Source organism: Gouania willdenowi, chromosome 3 (genome assembly GCF_900634775.1).
Source record: "Gouania willdenowi chromosome 3, fGouWil2.1, whole genome shotgun sequence".
NCBI classification, from domain to species: domain Eukaryota; kingdom Metazoa; phylum Chordata; class Actinopteri; order Blenniiformes; family Gobiesocidae; genus Gouania; species Gouania willdenowi.
In genome coordinates this window covers 28,811,493-28,838,076 of record NC_041046.1, presented here as the reverse complement: position 1 = coordinate 28,838,076, position 26,584 = coordinate 28,811,493, and the positions used below count along the sequence as shown (strand labels likewise).

The window sequence follows — 26,584 nt, the reverse complement described above, 5'->3', positions numbered from 1 at the left end:
AATAAATTAAGATAATGCTTTTTTCCATTTTTAAATTGTTTTAATCTACTTTTTGTCTATTTTTGCACAATTAAAAAACAATACTTAATATTACAAAAATAGACATACAGTGCGGAAAGCTCAAAGAGATAATGTTTATTATTTTTCAAATTAAAAAACCAAACAATAATCCAATTGCTCTTTTAAACCTTTGGCGATATTTTCAGTCAGTTTCTTCTATAAATTGTCATTCGATTATATCTTATCAGGTAATGAATTTTTAACTTACATCACAAAATGATGCGTGGTAACCATAATGGGTTGTATGTATGTGTATAAAGGTGTTTTGTAATACCGCAAAGATTTTCATGTTCTCTTGGTAAAGGGGTTTTGGAAAATCATGACATCAAAAGCAAATATAATCCCTAGATCTGTAAAACTGAGGTTAAATTTGTACATTTTAGAGAGGTTATAAATTCTAGTAGATTCTTCATTATTTAAATTCTCTATTTAAAGAAAAATGTTGCAGCTGTTTGCTACACTAACATTAAGCCTACTTGATTTTTTCACACACATTAAAGCAGTTGGCTTAAATACACTGTCCATAAAGACAAGTGTATAACAACCTCATAAAAAACTGAATTCAACAGAACATTAACTTAAAGTTAGTAGTGACCACATTCTAGCACTTTAGTGTTTTAGTGTCATTGAATCTTCTCTAAGTTAGTCACAGATGTCATAAGAACAAAGGATTGGATATGGTTGATCATAGATATTTTATTTTGATTTTATTTATCAAGACCCATGATTAGTCTTTGGCCGGTAGATAATGAACCATCATTTCTTCAATCATGTCAAACAGCGATAAAGAGCAGAGATGGTAAAAAAAACCTGGCATTTAAAATAGTTTCAAACAGTTGAGGTTCTTGAGTTTTGTCTTTATCTGGGGTACATTCACATTAAACCAAATGTAAGTGTTAACAGGTAGTTTATCCACTTCTGTGTACTATATTGGGACTGGTTTTGATACCATTTTCTTTGTTTGGAGGACAATATTAAAAAAGTTTTTCAGTGAACAAGGACGTATGAAGTGTGAAACACAAACAAAACAACCTTCACCAGTAGCACGTGTTTCATGACCAGTTCCAGACATTTTCCCTTAGAGACAGTAAACCAACTAACCCCCCAGGGCCCCTAATAGCCAAAGAGAAGCTGCAGACAAGTGAAATGAGCAATAGTAATTTCTTTAGATGGATGAGCCATCTGCGGGGGCTGATGTTTTATTATCGTCAGGCTTCATGGCAGGGAACAGCAGCACTTCCTAAAAAAAAAAAAAAGGCCAAAAAATGCAGAAAATCTCAATTTAGAAGTTAGTTATGGATTACCTATAATGCATATAATGCAATCAAAGTTCAGAGCAGACGCTAACCTTAATGTTGTTGGAGTCTGTCAGAAACATGGCGACACGATCGATACCCATCCCCCAGCCGGCAGTAGGTGGCAGACCGTATTCCAGTGCAGTGCAGAAGGTCTCATCAATGACCATGGCTTCATCGTCACCTTCATCTTTGGCCTGTAAAGGATTAAAAAAAAAAAAAAACTATTTTTCTTCAACTCATTCAGTGCCAGCCATTTTCAGAATTTCTATCCCCTCAGTGCCAGCCATTTTTGAGCATTTTGACTGATTTTTAAAAACCCACAGAATATTTTGTCCTATAAAAATCTGATTCAGAAAGATTAGTCTCTACTTTTTTTCAGAAAAAAGAAATTTGTTTCTAGCTTGTTTTGTTCTTCTGTACTCAGCAGGTGAATAGAGGCAAGTTTCACATAAATCGCCAGTTTGTGACAAAAATCTGAGAAAAACGGCTTTTTCTGAAAAATCCTATTAGTGACTTTTTTTTTTTTAGCTTTAGGGACACCTCAACACTATTTCCTTCTATAAAACTACAAAAACAACACCGAGACCGGGCTTTTGATGGTAAAATTATTATTATTTTGTTATCTGAGTCAGAGTTGAATGGATTTCTTACTGTATTTTGGCATTCCTCCAAGTTTCTCCTCCAGTCAGTCTGCACACAAGCAACTTCCTTCTTCTTCCGGACATGCCAAGAGTCAACGCTCGCCCCATTTTTTTGATCGTTTTCTCTCACCATTGCCTTACTCTCCAATACTCGACTGAGTTCCGCACATGCTCTGGTCAAGTGTGAGCTGCTGGGAACTTCAGCATGAACTCTCGTAGCGCCATTTTATGTCTCGTAAACAAATTTTCTCTGCCTCTAAACTCTGTCCATCACGGATGATCTCTCATCCAAAGGTTTGCTGCTACCTGGCTTACAGTTGAATGTTTTGCTGACTGCCTCCCCCCGTCAATTACACAGACGTAACTTCCTCTTCCTCTTGACACGCAGAAATGACCCGTTTGGCCCAGTTAATTGATGGTTTTATCTCATGATCGCAGCATTATCAATAATCCACTCAGGTCCACACATGTTCTGTGTTAGTATGTGGAGCTGTGAGCTGCTAGATACGTCACAATATTACTCCATAGCACCATAATCTCCCCCGTCCTGCTTCTTCCTCCTTAGCTAATGGTAACATCAGTGGATAATCTATCATCTAAAGGTGCGCTTCAGGGCACAGTTGGTTACTACATCACACTACATCTTAGATATTGATGAGGGACCTCCGCCAGGGCGTTTTCTAGTAATCTCTGTGAAAAAAATGTAAATAACCTAATATTATGTCAATGGCACTGAGCGCATGGATTTGAAATTACGTAATATTACGTCAATGGCACCGAATAAGTTAACATGCACTAAACCACAGGGTTCCCACACTTTTTGCACAATGATTTTTCAAAACTTTTCCAAAATTGATTTACCAAGTGTCCCCGACTTAGTTCTGAACCGTAACGATCTATTCGCAAAAATGAGCGGGCCTTTCCAGTGTACTAGTGTAACAGAGCTCTGACAGTGTGCCACGGTTAGTAGCAAAAATGTGGCACAGGAGGGAATGCAGGTCCATCACTTATCCATCATATAGCATCGTACTATGACGCAATTGCCTTTGACACCCATTTTGCAATAATAAACTAACTAAGTGTTGATATGTTTAATTATAAGATTACAATTGGAATTTGCAGACACATTTATCAAGCGATGTACAACACAAGGTGTTAAGGGACTTGCTTAATGTCCCATAGTAATAGCGAAAGTTGGATTTTAAACATTAAAATGAAATGGACAATATTTCCAAACCAGTTAAATTATTCCATGACTTTCCAAAACTGGAAAATCATTTTTTCAAATTTCATAACTTTTCCAGGAATTTCATGACTGTGGGGACCCTGAAACCACTACAAAGCCTGATCTCTAAGGTAAAGAAACAAAGAAATATTGCAGACTTTTCTACGCACCTTCGCCTGCTGCTGAAACAGCTCCCTCTGTCTGATTGGATCATTCAACTCTGTGTAAGCATTGCAGATTTCCTTCTTCATCACAAAGAGCTCAAAGCGCTCCGTCAGGCCTTTCTCAGATCTGTGCCTGAAACAACAACAACAACAACAAACTGTGTGAGACGATGAGCTGGATTCCTGCGTAAATATGAGCACAAAACAACTCTTTCCTCACCATTTTGCAAGTGGACTCATGATTTGTGGGTGTTCACAGATAAATGTTGGGTTGATACACGTGACTTCTAAGAAATCTCCAACCAACTGTGATTAGAGAAAAGCAAATGTTTAATGAATAATCCACCATAAATTTATAAATGGTTACTGTTACAAAGAAAAGACTGAAGCACCTTGTCCAGCAGGCGGGCGGTTGTTCTGGGTGGAGAACAGTCAACTCCCTTCTGAGCACACAGATCGTCAAAGAATTTACGCGTCTCTGAAGGCACAATAAAAAAACAATTAAAAAAAACCTCAACTAACTACTCACTAACTCAAAGAAATGCAGGCTTTCTATGTTGGACACATTTATTTTGGCTACTTTAATGAAACAAGGTTAATCCTCCTACTACTGGTTCCCTTTTCTGATTTCATGTTGTTAAAGTCCATCTTAAAGACCATCTCCACATTTCTTACCTTCAGTGTCGTAGCTGTCAGTTGGCGGGAATTTGACTCCCATAATCTTCTCCAGGTCGTGTGTCATGCTCACTCTTCTGAATGGTGGAGTGAAGTCAATCTCATGGGCCTCTCCATCGGGACCATTGGGGTGATAGGTCACCTTGTACCCTCCAGTGATGTGCTTCACCATCCCTGAGAAGAGAAGGTGCTCAATTCAGGAGGGCATTCATATACACACTTTGGCAGAGTAGTAGCACGCCAAAATATGAAAGGAAAAATACAAAAAACAGTGGATCTGCAAAGTGGGAATGCTTCACAGTTTCTCTGTCATTGGTCTGATGCTGCAATCTCCACCCCTGTCACCCCGCTTAAGTGAACGTGTTTATATCCTGTTTCATAGTACAGGGGCTCTTTAACATAGAATGTTTGGTTAGGTGAAGCCCACTAACGGAGATATATCCCGGATATACTTATCCAGCTTCACAGGACCCTAATGATGACAAGCTGCTGTTTTATCACAAAGACAATGTTGTTGCTACCTGAGAGCAGCTTCTCTGTGATGTCCATCAAGTCGTGGTAATCGGCGTAAGCCATATAGAATTCACAGGTGGTGAATTCTGGATTGTGAGTGAGGTCAATGCCTTCATTTCTGAACTGACGCCCGATCTCATAGACTCTGTCCATTCCACCAACCACAAGCATCTGAGAGAAAGACACAAGGACAGCAATTTGACATTCAAGTAAAAAATAAAATAAAATAAATGTTGGTCTGCACATGAATATTGAAAACTGCTTAATGTGTAATTAAATACATTTATATCGCAACAGTATACATCTTAAAAAAACATTACCTTGTGGTAGAGCTCAGGAGCAATTCTCATATACAGTTTCATATCCAGCTCATTGTGGTAGGTCACAAAAGGACGGGCCACAGCACCTCCAGGAATAATGTTCATCATTGGCGTCTCAATCTAAAGCAACAACATCCATTGCTCAACACATTAATTCTGGCTTACATAACGAGAACAAGTTAAAAAGAGATTGAAACAGGTTTTTCCTCATTGTTTAGGGTTAAACCATTTACTGTTAAGAAGCTTCTTGCACATAGAGTTGGTTGTGACTGTGATTGCACTCCTGTGCTCCTTTCTCACCTCTAAAAAGCCCAGCTGGTCCAGGAAGCTGCGCAGATAGGTGATGATTTTGGAGCGAGTGATGAATTTCTGTCTCACATTGTCGTTGAGGATTAGATCCAGGTAGCGTTGGCGGTATCGGGTTTCCTTTGAGAGAAATATTTCAAATGATTTGGTACCAAATGTGACAGTAGGCATTAGTCCTTTGTTCCAAGCCAGTTTACAGCCCAATCAGCTGTTAGCACTCTGTCCTAATGCTACGCTAGCCTATGACCCGACATCCCCTGTGAACTAAAAAGGAAACAACGGGGATGTCGCACAGGGGCAAAGCGCCGAGTAAGTTTTGGCTTGAAAATGATATGTTCCTAGGTGTGGTGAGTGTTGAAAATCAACTGTAAGACAATTAGTCTTTTTTTTTTTACAAAAATTACACAATTAACTAAAACTTAATTTGTGCCCTTTTCTTTAAGGTGTATTCCATTGTCAAAGCATAATGAGCTTTACCTTGTCTTTGAGGCCAAAGTGGAGATGGGGCATCATGTGCAAACAGGGTGACAGTAAAGTCATCTCAATGGGAATGATGCTCAGCTCCCCTTTTTTGGTCTTCCCTGGGTTTCCACGGACACCGATGATGTCGCCACGCCGAAGTTTGTTATTAATTGCAACAAAGGCCTCCTCAGACTTGTAGCTTCTGTAAATAAGCAAAGTTAACGCTAGGTACTGTGTGCTAATATTTAACATAGTATGTAGTAAAAGAAAAAAGAATCGGCCACAGTTTGGACACTGCACCTTGAGTTGGCCATAACTTGCAGCTTTACACCTTCCCCTCGCAAGTCGTAGAAAATCAGCTTGGCCCCAGACGCCCTCTTGGCATGGACGCGGCCTGTCAAACGTAGAAAGTTCAATAAAAGATCTACTCACAAACTACAGTGCTTTAAATATGAATTAGTAAAAAGCCGTGAAGGATCTCTGGTACCTGACACATTGAGAACAATATCAGTGAGCTGCTCTCCAGCCTGTAGATGATTGTACTTCTCAATGAACTCTGTGAGAGACACGTCCACATGGTACTTGTGTGGGTACGGATCCTCCGCTGTGCCCTTCAGCTCTTGGATGGCCTGAGTGCGGATCTTGAAGTATTGCTACGTGACAAGAGGAGAAAAAAAATATATTTACCTTTATCTAATACAAGTCTGTTGTATGTTGATATTTCAAGTATTAAACATCTACTGCCACTTTATTACCAGCATCAAACCTTACGTTTGGATCAAGTGTCTCCTCGTCCATCCCAAAGGCCTTTTGTGCTGCCTGGTCATTGGACTCCTTTTGTGGCTCCTGCTCTTTAGTCTTGGCATCTTTCTCTGCTGCCTTTTTCTCAGCTTTCATCCGCCTCTTCAGCTCACTGATGAGAAATAAAGACCTGCTTAGATAATGGCTGAAATCGTTTCCACAAGGTGACATGAATTAAAATTGTCACAAAAACAAGCTCACATTTATCCCAGATGGAAAAATTATTTGAAACAAATACACAACACACAAAGCACTATCAAAAGGCATGCAAAACATGAAAAGGTAGGGGGGCAGGATGACAAAAGGTTGGTTGTTTTTCACACTGGAATGGAAAAGCCACCAACCTTTTGTCACCTCTCCATCGGTTCCCATAAATGTGAGTCGGGACTGTGGCGTTACATGGGGAAGCATATTTTAACCACTGTCCCCTCACACCAAAGGCTTGGCACAGCTGGTGCCTGGCTGCCCTGACCAGATGCAGCATAGTGACTAGTATAGTCAGAGGACAGACCTGGGAAAATAGACACATTGAGACATAGCACAGAACATCCAAGAACTCCTGCTTCTGTCTGCCAGGTGTGACCGTCATCAAGAGGTCGGCCGATATATCTCTCACCTTTACTGGGCCAGAAAAAAAGACTAATATTTTGGGAAAATGATTATATAAGGAGCCCAGAGCAAAGTGAGAGAGATAGATGGGGAGAACAAGCTCACTTTTTGGAGAGATCATCTCCGTCTACCGCTGCAAAGTCGGCCATGTTCTCGATGCGACGCTCGGAAAGATCAAGCACGGCAAAAGCGCAAGAACCAAATGGTGCTTTTAAAACTATGTGAAACTTTTCAATCAAACACTGGGTGTGACCGTGTGTGTGTGGGCGATTGGCAGCGCAAGGATTTTGATCTGGGTGGGCCAATTAGTCACTGACGCAAATTTGAACTCTGCTTTTCTCAGTTGAGAATTCAGAGAAATTCCAATAAAGGCATTAATGTTTGTGTGATTAAAGCTATGATTATTCTGAATAGAATTGTCTTTATTGGCCCAACAAAGTAAAACATTTTAAAAATCATAAAAACAAATTCTTTAGAGTCTAAAAGAAGTAACATAAATTAAGCCTGCAATACTGTGTTACACAACAGTGGTAAGTACTTAGTGAATGTAGTGAATATTGTATTGTACTTTCACTTTCTCTCCTGCATGCATCCGAGATAGAATTTTGGAAAGAACAATTTAACTCCACATAACATAAGAAAAACAATAAACAAAAATCTTTACTAAAATTGAAACAAATATACTTAATGTAATATGGCTCACACTTCATTTACTATTATGTTAACTGTGAAAGAAAAAGTAAATGATTACATACAAGTCAAGACTTACTATATTATTTCACTTTGCTGATTCCCCAAGAACAGTAGAACTAGTATCATTATATTTTAGCCTTTTGTTTAATTGGGAATAAATCCACACAACAATGTTTGAGGGAAATTTGTTTTGTTACTTGACTATCAGGTTTATCATGCTTTTAAAGTGTTTTGCAGTCACATAAAGCTTGCCCATAAACACAAAATCACGTCAAGGTCAGCAGTTTGATAATAGAACAACCTCAGAAATTATAAGTATCAGGATCAACAAACTAAATGCTTAATAAAGCAGCAATTACATTCTAAACATACTTAATTGAATACAATTCCCATGGAATATAGAGCAATTCCATAACAAAACTCAGTGACTTTTGTCACGAACAAGAGAAAGCGAAATATTGCATGATCGAAATATGTAATAAAGCTAATGTCTTTAGGGAGTTGTAGTTTTATTGGGCAAATAAATGCACTACATCAAACGTGTCGATTAGATTTGGAACTACAACTACCAGCTGGAAAGCGAACTGAATTCTGGGAGTTGAAGGCTTGCATATATCCTTCCATATGGGACAATCGCTTGGCAATGATATCGCTAACCTGATGCTTTACTGGGACAGATAAAATATCTGAAATGGTCCTAGAGTGAACATGTTGTGGAACAATGAGTGTATGAGGAGCCCAGAGCAGAGTGAGAGAGAAAGAAGAGCAGAATGAGCTCACTTTTTGCTGAGTTTGTCTCCGTCCACCACTGTCACGTCGGCCATGTTCTTGATGCGACGTAAGGAAAGACCAGGGAGCGCGCACGCACGGCAAAAGCGCGTGAACAGAATTGTGCTTTTCTTCTTCTTGATTTTTCTTTATTTCCGGCAGTGTAGACGTTACAAGGGGTATTACTGCCCTCCACTGGTTTCTCGGTGAAATATATCTTCTTATATACTTACACAGTCAACCATATATATATATAAATTGCAGAAAACTATTTTTAGAGATAAAAGGGGAATATAATTTAAGAGTAAAACTACATTTCAAGGTGCAATATGCCAGAACAACAGAGAAAATGATGAGTATAACAATAGCAGGGGTTAACTTATGGAACTGCCCAAAGGATTAAATTAAACAAAGCACCAACATGAACCAGTTTAAAATGCTTTCTGAGTCATATATTGTAAGTACACTGAGTTGTGCTGGTGACGTGCTGACGTGGTGACGTATCGTGGTGACGTATCGATCATTTCCTGTTTACGCTCTACCGCTGCTTGCAGCGCTCTACTACTGTGTTCTGCTAACGCTAATCAAACTTGTTGTCATTGATATTTTAGCCTTGAAAACACTTGTTTTACCGTACAGTTAAACGTACGAAGGTTAAGTAAAAAGCAATCTCGCCTCTTATAGGCAGTACAATCTCCTTTAAACTTCCTTTTGTCCTTAGCTTAGCTTAAATTTAGCACCTATAGCTTCTCTCTCCTCCCCTCCGCTCTCCTGCCCGGTGTGTCAGATGTTTAGTTACTCCTCGTCCTCCTTTAGGGACAATGGTAGTTGCATAAAGTGTAGCGTACTGTTAGATATGGAGGCGAGGATCAACAATCTGGAGAAGCGGTTCCGCACCCCTGATACCAAAACCGAAGCTAGCAAGCAGGACCTAGCCGGTGCGGACCGTGCTAGCTCTAGCTTAGCCTCCCCCCCGGCCAGCAATGAGTGGGTTACTGTCCGTGGTAAGCATAGTCGAAGGTCAAAAAGCCGCTCGGGACACCACCATGTTCACGTCTCAAACAGGTTCTCCCCCCTCCGTGAGGACAACACACTCACCGGGGAACAAACTCTGATAATTGGCGACTCCATAGTGAGAAACGTGAAGCTAGCGAAGTCAGCGGGCATCGTGAGGTGCATCCCAGGGGCCAGAGCGGGCGACATAAAATCAAATCTAAAGTTGCTGGCAAAGAGTAATCGTAAGTTTGATAGAATAGTCCTCCATGTCGGCACTAATGACTCCCGACGTCGCCAGTCGGAAGCAACCAAAGTGAACATTGAATCAGTTTGTGCTTATGCTAAAACAATGTCGGACTCCGTAATTTTCTCTGGTCCTTTGCCAAATCTGACCAGTGATGACATGTATAGCCGCATGTCATCATTTAACCGCTGGCTATCGAGGTGGTGTCCAGAAAACGAGGTGGGCTTCATTGATAATTGGAGATCCTTCTGGGGAAACCGAACCTGATAGGAAGAGATGGAATCCATCCTACTTTGGAGGGAGCATCTCTACTATCAGAAAACATGGCACATTTATGACATCTCATGAATGAGACCATGTTACAGAGGGGGAGTCCTCCACGCCCCTCTGCGCTTGCCTTAGGACAGTTTCCCTCCCATTGCTATCAGGATAGCTGTGTTCATCGCCATGACAACTGTTGTGATGGTGATGAATATTATTTTATGGAGACGGTGTCAGTCCCCCGACCCATATTTCACAATGATTTTAACATAAAATCAAATAAAAGAGCTATCAATTATAAAAATCTGAAAAAAATTAAAATCTCAAATCTAGAAACACCAAAACATAAAAGCATTAGATGTGCTCTATTAAATATTAGATCACTGAGATCCAAATCTCTACTAGTAAATGACCTTATCTCAGAAAATAACTTTGATTTATTCTGTTTAACTGAAACATGGCTGTATCAAGATGAATATGTTAGTTTAAATGAAGCCACTCCTCCCAGTCATTTAAATACTCATATGCCACGAGACATAGGCCGTGGAGGTGGTGTAGCAGCTATTTATCATTCCTCTCTCCTAATCTATCCTAAACCAAAGGCCAATTACACTTCCTTTGAAAGCCTGGTTCTAAATTTATCTCATACCAAATCAAAAACCTGCCAGCCAGTCTTATTTGCGATAATTTACCGTCCTCCAGGCCCTTATTCTGAATTTCTATCAGAATTCTCTGAGTTTATATCAAACTTAGTCCTCAGTTCTGATAAAATACTGATAGTAGGAGATTTTAATATCCATGTGGACAAAGATAGTGATAGCCTGAGCTCAGCCTTTATGTCCCTAATAGACTCAGTTGGCTTTTTTCAAACTATTAATGAAGCTACTCATCGTTTAAATCATACTCTTGATCTTGTTCTAACATATGGCCTTGATATTAATGAACTAAAAGTCTACCCTGAAAATCCTCTGCTATCAGATCACTTTTTAATATCTTTTAACATTATCCTAGAGGATCTCGCACTGTGCAATAAAATAGTTACAAGTAGAAATCTATCCAACAGTGCTGTGGCTAAATTTAAAGAGGCCATTCCTGCTGCCTTAAACTCAGTGCACCATCCAATAAATAACTATGACATTAATTATAACCCCTCTCAACTGGATCTGCTTGTCGATAGCTCTGCTAGTCTACTAAAATCCACCTTGGACTCAATTGCCCCATTGAGGGAAAAAACTATTAAACGTCAGAGGAAAGCTCCGTGGTTTAGCTCTGAAACTCACACACTCAAACAAACAACCCGTAAATTAGAGAGAATGTGGCGCTCCAATAAAACAGAGGAGTCACAAATACTTTGGCAAGAAAGCCATAGTAAATACATGACAGCCTTACGACATAGTCGATCTACATACTACTCCTCACTAATTGAAGAAAATAAAAATAATCCGAGGTACCTTTTCAGCACTGTAGCCAGGCTAACACAAAGTCAGAGCTCTATTGAGCCCATGATTCCTCTAGCCCTCAGCTGTGAGGACTTTATGACATTTTTTAACGATAAAATTCACAAGATTAGAGATAAAATTAGCCACTCCCTGCCTTCACCTGGGCCTGCTGTACCATTAAATGTAAATAGGCCTAACCTAAACTGTTTCACACATATAGGACTTCAGGAACTTAACTCTATTATTTCATCCTCCAAACCATCGACCTGCCTTTCAGATCCGATCCCAACTAAGCTGTTTAAAGAAGTTGTTCCCCTAGTCTGCCCATCTTTGTTGGAGACAATAAATATATCCCTATCAATAGGCTACGTGCCACAGTCCTTTAAAGTAGCTGTAATCAAACCCCTTCTCAAAAAACCTACTCTTGATTCCAGCACTTTAGCAAACTACAGGCCTATATCTAATCTTCCTTTTATTTCAAAGATTCTTGAGAAAGTTGTGGCAGCTCAGCTCTGTGAATTTCTTCAAAACAACAGCCTGTTCGAGGACTTCCAGTCAGGTTTTAGAGCTCAACACAGCACAGAGACTGCTTTAGTTAAAGTAACTAATGATCTACTCTGGGCTTCAGATGAAGGACGACTCAGTGCTGGTTTTATTAGATCTTAGTGCAGCTTTTGACACTATAGATCACTATATTCTACTAGAGAGATTAGAGGAATTACTTGGAATCACAGGGACTGCCCTAAACTGGTTTAAGTCCTACCTATCTGATAGGTACCAGTTTGTACACGTGAATAATAAGTCTTCTGTGTACACTAAAGTAAGCTACGGGGTTCCTCAGGGCTCTGTGCTAGGTCCAATCCTCTTCTGTATCTATATGATCCCCCTTGGTAATGTTATGAGAAAATACTCTGTTAATTTCCACTGCTATGCTGATGATACCCAACTGTATGTATCAATGAAGTCAGGTGAGACAAATCAGCTATCTAAACTTGAGGCCTGTCTAAAGGACATTAGGGCCTGGATGGACCAAAATTTTCTTCTTCTCAACTCAGACAAGACTGAGGTCATTGTACTGGGCCCGCGACACCTTAGAGAAACCTATGCTAGCCTAACTGCCCTAGATGGCATTACTCTGGCACAAAGCACAACTGTTAGAAACCTTGGGGTTCTATTTGATCAGGACTTATCCTTCAACTCTCACATAAAACAAACTTCAAGAACTGCCTTCTTTCATCTCCGTAACATTGCTAAAATCAGATCTATCCTGTCTCAGGGCGACGCCGAAAAACTAGTCCATGCTTTTGTTACCTCTAGACTGGATTATTGTAATTCTCTTTTAGCAGGCTGCCCGAGCAAGTCGCTTAAGACACTTCAGCTGGTTCAAAATGCTGCAGCACGTGTACTGACTAAAACTAGGAGAAGAGATCACATTACTCCTGTATTAGCCTCTCTGCATTGGCTTCCCATAAAATATAGAATAGAATTCAAGATTCTTCTTCTCACTTATAAAGCCCTAAATGGACAGGCACCAGTCTATCTCAAGGAGCTTGTAGTGCCATACAATCCCCCCAGAGCACTACACTCTCAAAATGCTGGACTACTCGTTGTTCCATTCATCTCTAAAAGTAGTATAGGAGGAAGAGCTTTCAGTTATCAGGCCCCACTTCTCTGGAACCATCTACCAACCACGGTTCGGGGGGCAGACACCCTCTCTACCTTTAAGGTTAGGCTCAAAACATTCCTCTTTGATAAAGCTTTTAGTTAGGAACCAGCTCATAGCTCATAATTAAGATGCAATAGGCATAGACTGCCGGGGGGGGGGGTCTGGCATGCTCGGTTGGAGAGAGGTTGGAGAGGGCGTTAAGAGAGAGGTCATTTAGGTTAGAGAGGGACCGGAGAGGGTCCCATTCCTCTCTCAAACACTCCCTCTATGTCTGCTTCTTCCCTTGTGTGTTTGCTCCTGTACTCCTTCTGGCTTTTGTCTTGCAGGTCCGTGGGATCCTCAGTGTGGAGTTACAGAGACTCAGCGGCTCTGTCTCCACCCTTTTCTCTGCACACACCCAACACAGCATAACGTGGATGGCTGTTCATCATAGGAATGGGATCCACACAAGGTTCCTGCTGCTTAACAGAAGGTTTTCCTTGCCGCCATGATGAATTCATGTTGGGTGTGGGATACATATGTATGTGTATATACGTATATATGCATATGTGTGTATCCATAAAATGAAGAGTCCATCCTTAAGACTGCTCTACTGTAAAGTGCCTTGAGATACCATTGGTTATGATTTGGCACTATACAAATAAAGATTGATTGATTGATTGATAAGTATAAGGAAGATAAACAATTTTACAAAGGACACCAACGATAATGTACAATATGTATATAATGGTATAAAATACATAAAAAAAAGGTATATTGTCACAGAGAATCATTCATTTAAATATTGCCACACTATTTTGTATTTTAAATTTCATCGATGAATTTTGTGTCGTAGATATATTATTAATATTATGTAGAATCATGTGTATGTATGTGTGTATACATGTACGTGTGTACATATTTATGTTTGATATGCATGTATAAACTGTATATATAACATTTTACATAGAATATATATTGAATGTGTATTGTATAAACAGTAATATTAGTTTAATTTAAAAATATATGTTTTGCACAATGATAGCCCTATAGTGTGTTAAAACAATGATTGCTGTAATGACATTTTGACGTACTGTGGGTGATGCAGTTTCTTGATTCTCTGCTCTTTCTTGCTGCACAAAAGGACAATTCACCCAGAATTCTCAGCAGCCCTGGGAGAAGTCTGCAAGACTGGGAACTTTTGTGCTTTTAAACCTTTGACGTCTTCCCCATGAGAAAAAGAGAAGTGATTTCAGGCGACATTAGGAGATCTACATATCGATTAAAGCTGCACAAATGACAGAACTAGCATCTACTGGTGTTTATATTATACGAAATTTGACAATAAGCTATATATATATATATAAAATATATACCATAGTCAACAATTAATCTATAAATGCAATGATGGGATCAAACACTGATTAATGCTTAAATCTTTCACACAGATCTGGTTGCTCTATTGTAGTGTGTTTTGTGTCGTTTTTTAAAATGATTCTGTGTGTGTGTGTGTGTGTGCTTTTGTTGTTGTTCGGTTGTTTCTTATGTTGTTTCTCTAATATTTTGCAGTGATTTTGTGTTTTTTCTCTCATTTAGTGTGTTATTGCTGAAATTAAGCATTTTTCTCTCATGACTGTGTGTTTTCGGTGTCATTTTGTGTATTTTGTTGTTGTCCGTCTGTTCTTTTTGATGGAGGAATAATAATAATTAAAAAAAAAGGTTTAAAATCTTAACATAAAAAGGACACATTTTATTGCCATGTATCCTCCAACTTTGTGTAATAGAGTGACACAAATACAGTCATAATGTATATTAACAAGTTGTATTATTTTCACTGTAGAAATACTGAAAGTCGTTGGTCCAATACTTAGCCTTTTGTTGAAAAAGTTCTTCTGGGCATACGATCTGATTATAAATCAGATTCGACATCTTGTGAAAAGTTAACCATGCACAGGAATCTACATTTTTTTTTTTTTTTTTTTTTTTTTTTACAAAAGTATGTGTGATTGAAAGTTTATTTAGGGGATGCAAGTTAAAAGAATTAACAGGTGTAAGAAACAGCACTTGGATTACAGGAAATAAAAAGTGCGAACAAGTAAAAGATGAATAAATTAGACAGTGCTCTCCGCCCAGAGGCACAGGAAATACAGATTTAAAAAAAAAAAAAAAAGGTCTTTCTATAAACTAAGGCAAATAATACAATCATAAATACCAACACTGGAATTATTGCTTCTTCTGTTTCAACCTCAAACAGCTCTGTTCTCAGCATTCCTTCACCAGTACGATCCCTTTACACACCACACAGACAGTTAGTTTGACCTCACACTAAACAGCATTAGTGGAGGTCACTAGTAGCTAATTTGAACGAGTACAAAATGTAACGACTTTAACATATTCAAAACAAACTGTACATAAAATTAAAAAAAAAGAAAAAAAGACGAGTGAAAAAGGCACGACCGTCATGGTGAAGGCCTGCCTCTTGTTCGTGCATGCACTTACAGTCACATCTCACTTGAAACAAACGGGTCTTAATTTTCTAAAAACACAACACGCTCCGTCTACAGTAGAACACAAACTCTGTTTATACAGACGAGGGAAGGCAGACTCCATGTATATGTTGGTCTTAACCTGTAAACAGAGCCATAAAACTGGCCTGTCACCAGGATTCACAAAAAGCACATTCAAACTTTGGTCCCGAGGCCACGAGCCGACTGTAGACGAGCACACAGTTAGCGTGGGTTAGTTTAATCCTGCACATGGTTGATGAGATGTGTGTTTGGATGAGATTTGCAGCTAGAAAAGAGGATGGGTTTAAACCTCTTCCCACATTCACTAAGTCACATTTATAAAAGCTGTGAAAAGGCACCTTTCCTATTGGTCGGACATAGTACCCTAGTTCATGCGTGCCTGACGCTGAATACCAATAAATGACAAAAATATATACCTATTGTACACTCTTCTTCTTAATATTATACGTTTTGTATTGACTGAAAATACATTATATCAATAAAGACCTAGTTATCTACATTATACTCACATATCATATCCAAGTTTTTGCAGAATGAAACTACTGAGCATCTAAACGTTTAGATGACATCATTAGAGTCACAAAACACATTTTTTGTGGGTGCTACAGCTTCACCCAGAACCCCTGGTAGATACTAGCTGATGACAACGGTAATAGCTTATCCACACGCTTTCTGCTGAGTCAGGTCAAACCATTTTAAACCCATGTCACCTGCAGCTTCCTTTCAACTTTCTCTGAGTTCAGCTCAAGCTTCCAAACCTTTCCCTCCATCTAACGAGACCTGACCAAAAAAAAAAAACAACGTGGTTTTAAAGAGAACACTATTGACTGAAGCCTCTCCAGACTTTAAAAAAAAACACTTCGACATCATCATCAATCGTCTTCAAACAGATAAAAACACAACTTCACAACAACAACAAAAAAAGGGCCAAGATCTACTTGTTTTCACATCTAAATCTCACATTGTTCAGGTTTTTACCAGTAGGGAGTCAGTAAATAAGTTAGCAGGAGATGTTTGCTAGCATGTTTAAGTTAAGTGTCCATTTACTTTGATAATTTGATTGGGTCCAGGCAGAGTTGATGACGACAATCATTCATGCAACTGTTTGTGTTTCTGTTGTTTTTTTTTTTAAAAAAAAAAAAAAAAAGATGGAAACTGGCCCAGAATGATTGCAAGAAGTAAAAAATGAATCTTCACTAATCATATCAATGCTCCTTAGATAATTGCTCGACTATTAAATAGAATAAAAACACCTTTTCACTATAAGAGAGAACATTTTGTGACCACATAAAAATACTATTCCCAAACACACACACACACACAAATCATTCTTAACATAACAATACATTCAACATTAAAAATGGTTTTTGTATGTACGGATAAAAAAAAAAATCAAAAAAAAAAATCAGTATATTGGTTAGTAGGAACGAGTTAAGTTGCTGCCGGACTCCTGCAGGCTGACCAGCAGGTCGTCTATCTTCTCCATGTTCTGGGAGGCAGACATGCTGCTCTGCACAGGTCCAGGCTGGGAGAGCGTTTGGCTGAGCAGTGACTGGATGTGAGCATCACTTTCTCTTTGGTTCTGACCAGACTGGCTGATCGCTATGATCTGATCTGACAATGTGTTTCCAGGAGTGTTCATCAACTGGCCACACTCTGCAAGGAAGAGGATGAAGATCAGGAGTTACAAAATACAATTAAATATACACTTGCAATTAGCTCACAGGGGTAATACTAAGAACGTTTATTCAATAATTTAAATTAAAATAGCAGAATTAGAAAATGATGCATCAACATGAAAAACTCTTGTTTCAAATGAAAAGTAAGTGCTGGTTTTAACCACTTGGGGGCAGCAGCCACAATAAAAGTCAACCACTTGGTGTTAAAATGCTGTCTATTTTTTTTTTGCTATTGCAATTAACATTTTAATAATTTTTCTTATCTTGATGAAATGATTACAGTTAGCTGGCTTGAACCACAACCTCCCTGTGCTAAGCAATAGTGGGACAGAATGAAAGAAGTGTTGAATATGGAAAATGTAACCGTAAGTTTACAGAACAACCTCAGAACTAACCTCAATGCTAGAGACAAAGGAAATCTAACCACCCCACAAATTTCATGCATTTTTGTTCTAATTCTGTGTGCGTTTTGAGACTTTCTGTTGCATATTGCATTTTGGAAGTCTTTTTGTCTATAGTCGTTTTGTATATATTTCAATCATTTTGTGCAATTTTGTGTTTTTGGAGTCAATTTGTATATTTCTGTTCTAATTTTTTGTGTTTGCAAACAAGTTTGTGCATTTTAATGTATTTATTAATTATGCAGGTAGATTTGTGTCTTTATTATTCAATAAAAAAACATTTTCAATCAAAACAAAAATAACTTCTATTAAAAAAACACTTTTCAATCAAAAAAAAGTTTAAACGCAAAATAATATTTGAGACCCAAATAATTGCATTTGGATTGAAAAGTTGTTTTTTCTTTAATTAAAATTAGTTTTTTCCTTTGATTGAAATGTTTTATTTTTTGACTGAATAATAAAGACAAAAATGTAATACCCATAATATGGTCCAAATACAAAAAAAAAAATGACTCCAATAAAAAAACCTTTTCAATCAAACAAAAGTTTACTTTAAAGAAAAAAGAAATGATCAAATGCAATTATTTGGGTCTCAAATATTATTTTGCATTTGAACACTTTTTCTTTCTTTAATTGAAAATATTTATTTTTTGATTGAGTAATAAAGACACACATCTATCTCCATAGTTATTAAACTACCCCTTTACAAAAGTAACTCAAGTTTAAAATCCTCTATTTTCTATTGAACTTGTCACTCTTTCCTGAGTCTCTGGCATGTACAGTAAGTTGCAAAATGCTGTAACATGTTTGACAGTAGGTTATAAAATACATGGCGCTTTAGTTTTTCCTAAGTGTGAAAATTCTTGCAAAGGCAAAACAAACAAATTATTTGAATCAACTCAAGGAATGGTCCCTATTGGAAGACAACTGAAGGTTAATCATCCATCCAGTCAGGGCCGGCATTGCTGCTAGGCAACCCAGGTGGCCGCCAAGGACGTCATCTGCTGGAGGGGAGTCATATTTAAAAATGTAAAATAAAAGTGAAAGAGACCCTTAACACTGTATAAATCATTTAATGAAACCATAGATGCCTTCGGATTGGATTTAGCACCATTGTTGTTGTTGTTGTTCCATTGGGACATTTGAACTATACCTGTAGGTGTTATATTGTAATATAGTGTATTATTCTAATTTATTAAAAAAAATTTTTTCAATGGTTTGTTATGTCGCAGAATTGCATTGTTTTGTCTTGATATTTGAAATAAATAATAATGTGTACACTGTGTACAGGGAAGTCGACTCCTGCCTAGGGCACTGAATGAGCTAAAGCCGGCCCTGCATCCACTTTCCAAAGATGGTGTGAGAGGCAAAATAAGCACTAACCATTCTGCATGCCGTACATGAACAGGCCGGGTTGTTGGGGCTGGCTGGGGGCGTTGATGCTCCCACTCACAGCTGTTTGAAACAGAGACTGTGGCTGTTGATCAGGTGAGGAAGAGGTGGTCTGAAGGTTGGCCACCCCATTCTGAGAGGCAAACATGGGGGTCTGAGACAGCTCCCGAGCTGCGAGGCCCCCCTGCAGAGAAGCCATGTTGGACTGAGGCATGAAGAGACCCACTGGCTGCTCCTGCCTGTTACTGGTTCCACTGCCAAGCTGCATAGGCTGCTGTTCTTGAAACAGATCTTGCTGCATGGGCTCAGTGGGGTTCCCCAAGGCCATGGGCTCAGAGCGATCCTGCTGGTTTACTGTTACCATGTTGGCTTGGGAAAAAAGCATGGGAGGGTTTTGGGGCTCTTGAGAAACGAGACTGTTGCTGGTCAGAGGAGGCATCTGTCCCTGTGTGCCAAACAGGAGGCTGGAGGCCTGATCGGGTGTGGGCAGGGCGTTGTTGCAGAATAACAGGCCACCTTGTTGCTGTTGCTGCTGCTGCTGGCCTGGAGACAGTGTGTTTGCTGAGGAGTGTGAGGAGAGGCTCTGAAACATGGCAGCCTGTTGGGGCGGCTGTGCTGGTGGCTGCTGCTGCTGCTCCATGGGATTCCTCTGTTGGATCGGAGAGATCTGGGCCTGAGCCTGGAAAACAGACTGGGGTTCAGGAGAAGCGGACTGGAGAGCATTAAGGAATGCCAATTGCTGCTGCTGCTGCCCTTCTTGCTGCTGCTGCTGCTGCTGTTGTTGTTGTTGAGGGCTGCTGGTTGAGAGCTGAGTAGAGAGAAAAAGTCCAGCATTTGAGGGTTGTTGCTCTGGAGACTGTAGCACTGTCATTGTGTTCTGAAAGAGAGAGGCCTGCACCTGGTCCTGGGAAGCTTTCTGAAACAGGGACCCCTGTGGATTTTGTGTTTCGGCCAAAGAGCTGGGGTTGTGAAAAAGCGGAGGAGAGGGGTGAGAGGGTGTTTGTTGGAGGAAGTTGGTCTGTATGGACAAAAGGTCATTTGTCTGCTGAAATAAAGCTGCTTGCTGCTGTTGTTGCTGCTGCTGTTGTTGCTGGGTTGCTTGGAATAGCGAGGCCTGGTTGGGTACGACCTGCTGAGGGGAGCCCTGATGCTCAGTGTTCTTGCTCTGAGGGGCCTCCTGAAACATGCCACACTGTATCTGAATCTGAGACTGAAACAACTGATGCTGCAAAGTCTCCAAAGCTCGCTGCTGCTGCTGCTGCTGCTGCTGATGTTGATGTTGAAGCTGCTGCTGCTGAATCTGCTGTTTTTGGATGTGTTGTTGGTGCTGGATGCGCTGCTGCTGCTGCTGCTGCTGTTTGCTAATGGCGTTGTCAGACTGGAGTGACAGACTGCAGTACCCTCTTGCTTTAAGCTGCCTCACTGCCTCCTCCAGCTGGGCCACTTCATCAGGTGGAAACATTGGCAGCTGTTGCTGTTGTGTTGCAGGCTCACTGCACAGTCGGCCTACACTTCCAGAAGCGCTACCCGGCCCCGGCCTCTCCTGTCTGAGACAATCTCTGCTGGACTCCACAAGGAACGACTGCTGGTTTTGCTGCAGCAGAGGTTCGTCTGGCACAGAGAAGGAGCTGCTGACTGCAATGTCTTGCTTCTGAATGGTGCTTAAAGGCTCATTGTCAGTAAAACCTGGAGCAATGTCTTGGTCAGGATCGCCTGCAGGCTGAGACATGCTGTTGGGAAACGCTCTGCTTTTATTTTGGTGTCCTGTCATGTTGGAGTGTTGCTGCTGGGTGGGACATAAGTCATCAGTCTGCCAGAAACACACATATAGAAGACAGTCATATGTGGATCATTATTGTATGTCAGGGTTCCTACAGCTTCAGTCAAATTAAATTCAAGACTTCTGACTTATTGCCATTAGAAATTCCAATTAAGACCAACTTCACAGTGAACACAATTGGGGGGGAAAAACACCACATTCATTACATAGTGATAGGGTACATTTTACCCAGTGTCTAGTGCAGACGTGCCACTGGCAGCCCCCCAATGTAAACACACAAAAATACAGAAAAAGGCAGTAAAATACACAAATACAACTGGCTAAAATGATCAAAATCACTCTAAAAACACACAAAATGACTACAAAAAGCCAGAAATCTATAAAACAACATAAAAAATGCAAAAAATAAAAACCATGAAGAAAAATCATTATTGGACAGGCAATTAATGCTAAATTTACATTTCCCCAATCCCCATGTTGTTGACCTGCAACCACGTCACTGTTTTGTAATTGGTTCAGCTGTCATGATTGCACAATGTTACAGTAAATTATTTTTTAAAAATTAAAAAAGAATGCTACCATTTATTTCGAAAATTGAGACCAGTCACAATCATAAAATTTTACTTATTTGTTTAAATGTAAGACATTTGAAACATTGATTTAAGACATTTTAAAGATGCAGTCCGCAACTCTTTGACTTTTTGTCATATTTGCTAAAGCTGTCACTATGTAAGAACAGCTTTACATCAAACTAGTAGTTTGTGTGAAAAAACAGGCTTATTGAGCCCCTCATCCTGCTGCTCCTGCAGCCTTTGGCAGATTGCCAGAATGCACCGCGACCGAGCAAAAAGAAACAATCAGAGCCAAGATTGTGTTTGATGGACTGTCTGACAGCTGTTGCTCACAGGTCCCGCCCCTTTCCCGGGCTGGAGCGCCATCTTTTTTAACAGTGTATGTATGGTCTGGAGGAGTAGAAGATGGAATTGGTGACTTTTCTGCTTGAATGGTAATTACTGCTGCTTGATTTACATTATGTTTGTTTTGTAATTGTTACACTAGAAATCTGTAGTGCATGTGTTGTTCATGTGCGCGCAGCAGCCTCCGTGTGAGCTGCTGTAAGTGACACGTGTTGTTGTTGTTGCTGCTGCTAAGCTGTGTGCACATTGAGAGAGAGAAGCGCTGCAGTAAAATGCTTTTAACAGAGCATGTTATAATACTGTGATGTTGCTGTCTGGCGAACGTTAGCTTGTTAGCTCCTCTGAGGAAGGGACTTTGGAAAGTTTGGAGGCAGGGCAAGAGAGCAGCGTGGAAGGAGGGGGAGAGAGAGGGATCTGAGAGTTCCAGACTGCACCTTTAATGACAATTAAGGCCTTATTTTTAGATTCATGAATTTAATTCTTTTTAAGACTTCTTAAGGATCCGCAGGAATCCTGGTATGTGCATTTATTCACCTCAAATATGATAGAACAATTTAACTGCAACAAAACCACAGCAATTAAAACAATTCGATGTTACCTTAAACACCCCGGAAGATTGTATGTTGCTCGTCACATCCATGGGGGTGACATCTTCTCTTTTTATTGAAGGCAGCACTGAAGGCATCAAAGCACTATCTAAAGCTAGAAAGGTATTAAAATAAAAAAAAATAAAAAAATGTTATTGTATTCTTTGTTTTATTGTTAAAAAATCATGTAAAAACTATAAAAACCTTTAAATTGCTCATCAAAAGAACAAGCCTTCACAGGAGAAGGCATCTCTTCCTTTATGGAAACATCAGTTTTTGCTATAAGAAATAAGGAAAAGTCAATAAAAGTGTAACTTTCAAGTTAGGAGTCATGCTCTGAGAGTAAAACCCTTGTCTCGTGAGTAGGTGGAAATGACTGATTGTAATTCAGTATACTAAAAACATTAGAAGAATTACAAAAGTAAAAACAACAACTGTGATAAAGGAAGGACAGCTTGTAATGAATACCCTGAGCGTACCAGCTTTCCTTTAGTAGAGCTGTAAGAGATGTTATACCAACTAAATTTGAATGAAAAACACATTTTCTCATCTACTTCAGCAAAGCTGTGGTGCAAATGTGCAAGTGTTGCTCATTAAAATTATTTAACACATGTGCAACATCTTTGCACTCTGTCAAAGATGTAAGTAGTAGGAGTGTTCAACTAGCAATAACACATGATCTTTGGCACATCCTGTCTTTTAGCAACAGTGAGGCCCCACCCCCTTATTGGCAGTGAGTCATGATGTTAAGTAAAGGTGCGAGAACCTCCATAAAGTTATTTACACAGTTATTCTCAAGTAATTCTGACATACACTGCAGTTAGTATCGCTATTGAACACGAGTAAAACCCATGATGAGTGCCTACAGTGATATTTAAATTCTACTGGTGCATCATTTTTAACTCTGCACAGAGCCAATTATCATCTCTTCTTTAATACAAAATAATATTAGATTAAGTTGAACACATCAGAAATAATTTCTTAACTAAATATACTATTAAAGATGAAAGTTTGATGTAAATATGATGACACGTGGAGGCTGTAGCTATCTGTTCAGAAATGTAATAGGCAGACATCTGAAAAACAATTAAAAAAAAAAAAAAAAAGACTCCTTTTATGATATCTTTAATTGCTTTTATAAGGCAATCTATCTCACTGGTAACTGTAACACGATTGACTGTAACACACCTGTATCTGGAGTGTAGGTAAAAGGTTGAATGTCATGTGATCTCCCAGCATTGGTAACCACATAGATTCCCACACTCACTGCAGATGTGATGGTTTGGTTCTGGTATGGAGGAACCTTTACAATCAAGTGATTCTTGGGAATGATTACACAGAAGACAAGTCAGCAAGCAAGAATATAAACAGCATTCAACGTAAATAAGACAACAGATACGTTGCGGAATGATCTTGATGAAACGGTTTAATTTATCTTGATTCCAGTATTTATTTGTATTGTCACTTTAGTTTATTTCATTGGATTTTGCAGTTGTTAGTGGTAAAGAACAATGTGGAAGACTTGGCAAGCATAGGCTTCTTCCTCTCCCTTGTCAAACTAATCGAATGTATTATATTGAAATGGACTTTTGAAAACTTTTATAGAGATTTCTGTTGAGATTTATTTTATTTGTTTGTTCGAAATAAATAAATAAACAAAAAATAAATAATAAATAAAAAAACTGGTAAAATATTACATACAATCAAAGCCGCTTAGTGTCTCTGTCTAAAACAGGGGTGTCAAACATGCGGCCCACGGGCTAGAACCGGCCCATCAGAGGATTAATGACGAGAAGAAAATGCAATTGCAATGTTTTATTTGACCACATGGATGCACTGTTTCTGTGAGAGCAGTGCATCCATCAACACAATGTTTTTGTTGTAAATGAGATTCTGTCATTATTTGGTTAATTCGAAAACACGTGTAAATAAACTACAGCATAACATTGTTGAAATTCCAGTTATTCAATTAAAGTTTTAGTTGGTACAGTAGTTTTTTTTAAAATAACGTAATGTAATATAATAGTTTAATGTCATGTCAAAATCTTAACATACTTATTTGCACTTGAAAAAAAGACATATTTATAGTTCCATTGATTCATAGATCAATATTTTACGTGTCCAGCTTGCTTAAGATGAAATTGCACTGTTTGTGGCCCCCTGAGGATAAAAATAAGTTTGACATCCCCTGGTCTAAAATATGTCACCGTACCAGCAGGTTTGCAATGTTGGAACTAAAATTGATGAGTTATGGGGGGGGAGATTATTTTGCTAATGCTAATTTAATATTATACTGCACGGTTTCAAACTTTTTCCTCTCTGTGTTCAAACAGGCAACATGGTTTAACAATGTAGAAATGATCAACTTTAGCAGAGTGTGTCCCAATGACTCACAGGTAAACAGAAACACTTCATTCTCTGATAAAAGTAAAGGTCAAAACTCTTTTCTGCAAAATCATGGGTTGCTGTCTATTCAGGGGTTAAAGGTTTAACAGGAAGGTTGAGACACACTCAGCCCAGCCTCAGAGACGGCTTGTAATTAGGTCAGCACACAATGAAACTACTTAAATCTTTGAACCAGCAGCTGTTTACCGTGATTACATCTCGAGCCTCAAGCAAATCTGAAATGACTGTGACCATCTACTAAGCTTGTTAGCAGGCAATTCTAACAAATATATATAAATATGCAAATATTTCATCAAAACTTCAAAGGAGGAATTCTGACCTGGTGGAATAGCTCTATGTCAATTTCAGCCTCAGCTTTCCATGAATTCTCATCTGCAAAAGACACAATTTTCTTTTTTAAAAACCGCATTACCTTTAAAAGTCAATGCTTGAGGTAGCTCATTTCTTACCAGAGGTATTCTCGTCAAATATGACTTTGGCATCCTTGAGAAAGTTTTTACCAATGATGAAAAGCTCTTCTCCACCTCTCGCTGAACAGCTGTGCAATGATTTCTTTAGTATTTCAGGCACTCCAGCAGGCTGGGCTGCAAACAGAGCAGACAAAAACAGCACATTTTCAAAAGTTAAACACCTAAATCATCATTGGATCAAATGAGAAAACATTCAAACGAAAGGTAGACATTAATCATTAAACATTTCTTTTACCATGCTGACAAGTATTTTCGTTTTCTTAATTTTTCATTTGGCACAATTCGCTTTGTTTACATCTTTAGAATATAAAAATATCAACAAACTACTCTTGGGTGGAAAAAAAAACACAGAAAGCAACCAGTTGTAGTTTCTAATATACATGTTTTTGGATTGTTGAAAGAAACTGAAGATGGAAACCGTCTTTCTGTCAGGCCAATGTTTGCTAGTCACGACATCAACAATGGTTAGCGGTGGAGCCCCATCAATCTTCAAAATCAGGACTGTCCAAACTCATCCTGGAGGGTCGTAGTCCTGCATTTTTAAGATGTTTCCCTCTAATACACCTGATTTTAAAGAGTCCTTCATTATCAGGCCTTTGGACTAAGCTACAGGATGACAATCACAGAACCGCAGCCCTCTTGGATCGAGTTTTGACACATTTTGAATCCTCAGTTATGCTAAATAGAGCAATTCAAATGAGGCAGAACTTTTGTGTAGTAGTTCACACCCAGGAAGTGCACTCGGAAACCATTTTGCTTTTGTGGTAAATGAGATTGTAAGGATACTAGGGTGTAGACTGAATGTGACATGGTTTGCCCTAGCATGTGGTTGATGTGAATTATTACAGACAAAAACAGACTGCCATCATCCAAAACATGACAAAGAACATAAAGTAGACTCAAGTATTTAATATTTAAAAAACATTTTCACATTTTCTAATTATTGATCTTTTAGGTATTCTTTGGCTTAAATCTAAAACTCCATTTACCACATTATTTATTACACAAAATAAAATATAGGTTGACTGTTTGCTTCTCATTAATGTTAAGCAACAACAAGTTTAAGTACAGTAGTTCACACTGTAGAAACAAAAGCCATTGTCTTGAGGAAACTCAAGAAACAGTACCGGTAGTTCTTTGGAACTACTGCCAGCTCTGTGTGAATTCTTATTATCATTATTATTATTATTATTATCATTATTATTATTATTATTACTCTTTCATGCTTGTCTACCTTGTGCCCCTCAAATAATTTTTCCTGACAGTACAGAAACCTTCACAGCAATAATGAATAACTGAACCTG

General features: G+C 39.0%; 2 protein-coding genes across 6 annotated transcripts in view; both read right to left on the bottom strand.

Moving 5' to 3' along the window:
- Positions 1-750: 750 nt before the first annotated feature.
- Positions 751-8,701, bottom strand: kars1 (lysyl-tRNA synthetase 1). 3 transcript variants are annotated; one of them, XM_028436250.1, is made up of 15 exons: positions 8,548-8,701; positions 6,810-6,976; positions 6,436-6,577; positions 6,152-6,317; positions 5,965-6,058; positions 5,680-5,866; positions 5,197-5,322; positions 4,897-5,016; positions 4,585-4,747; positions 4,064-4,237; positions 3,781-3,866; positions 3,609-3,694; positions 3,395-3,521; positions 1,409-1,552; positions 1,226-1,300 (listed from the first exon to the last, which is right to left on the bottom strand). In XM_028436250.1, the coding sequence occupies exons 2-15, from the start codon at positions 6,947-6,949 to the stop codon at positions 1,226-1,228; spliced, it is 1,830 nt and encodes a 609-aa protein (XP_028292051.1). In that variant the 5' UTR covers positions 6,950-6,976; positions 8,548-8,701. The 3 variants fall into 3 exon arrangements, with proteins under 3 accessions (XP_028292043.1, XP_028292051.1, XP_028292060.1); XM_028436242.1 differs by lacking the exon at positions 8,548-8,701 and having other exon boundaries at positions 751-1,300; positions 6,810-6,949; XM_028436259.1 differs by lacking the exon at positions 6,810-6,976 and having other exon boundaries at positions 8,548-8,698.
- A 6,382-nt stretch (positions 8,702-15,083) lies between these two features.
- The window catches only part of nfat5b (nuclear factor of activated T cells 5b), a 40,926-nt gene continuing 29,425 nt past the window's right edge, over positions 15,084-26,584 (bottom strand). For all 3 annotated transcript variants that reach the window (XM_028476582.1, XM_028476590.1, XM_028476598.1), the window contains 7 exons: positions 25,260-25,394; positions 25,130-25,182; positions 23,593-23,725; positions 22,609-22,683; positions 22,416-22,519; positions 19,112-20,930; positions 15,084-17,304 (listed from right to left, as the gene is read on the bottom strand). In XM_028476582.1, coding sequence (XP_028332383.1) covers positions 17,066-17,304; positions 19,112-20,930; positions 22,416-22,519; positions 22,609-22,683; positions 23,593-23,725; positions 25,130-25,182; positions 25,260-25,394 — 2,558 coding nt within the window. In that variant the 3' untranslated portion in view covers positions 15,084-17,065. The remainder of the gene's footprint in view (positions 17,305-19,111; positions 20,931-22,415; positions 22,520-22,608; positions 22,684-23,592; positions 23,726-25,129; positions 25,183-25,259; positions 25,395-26,584) is intronic.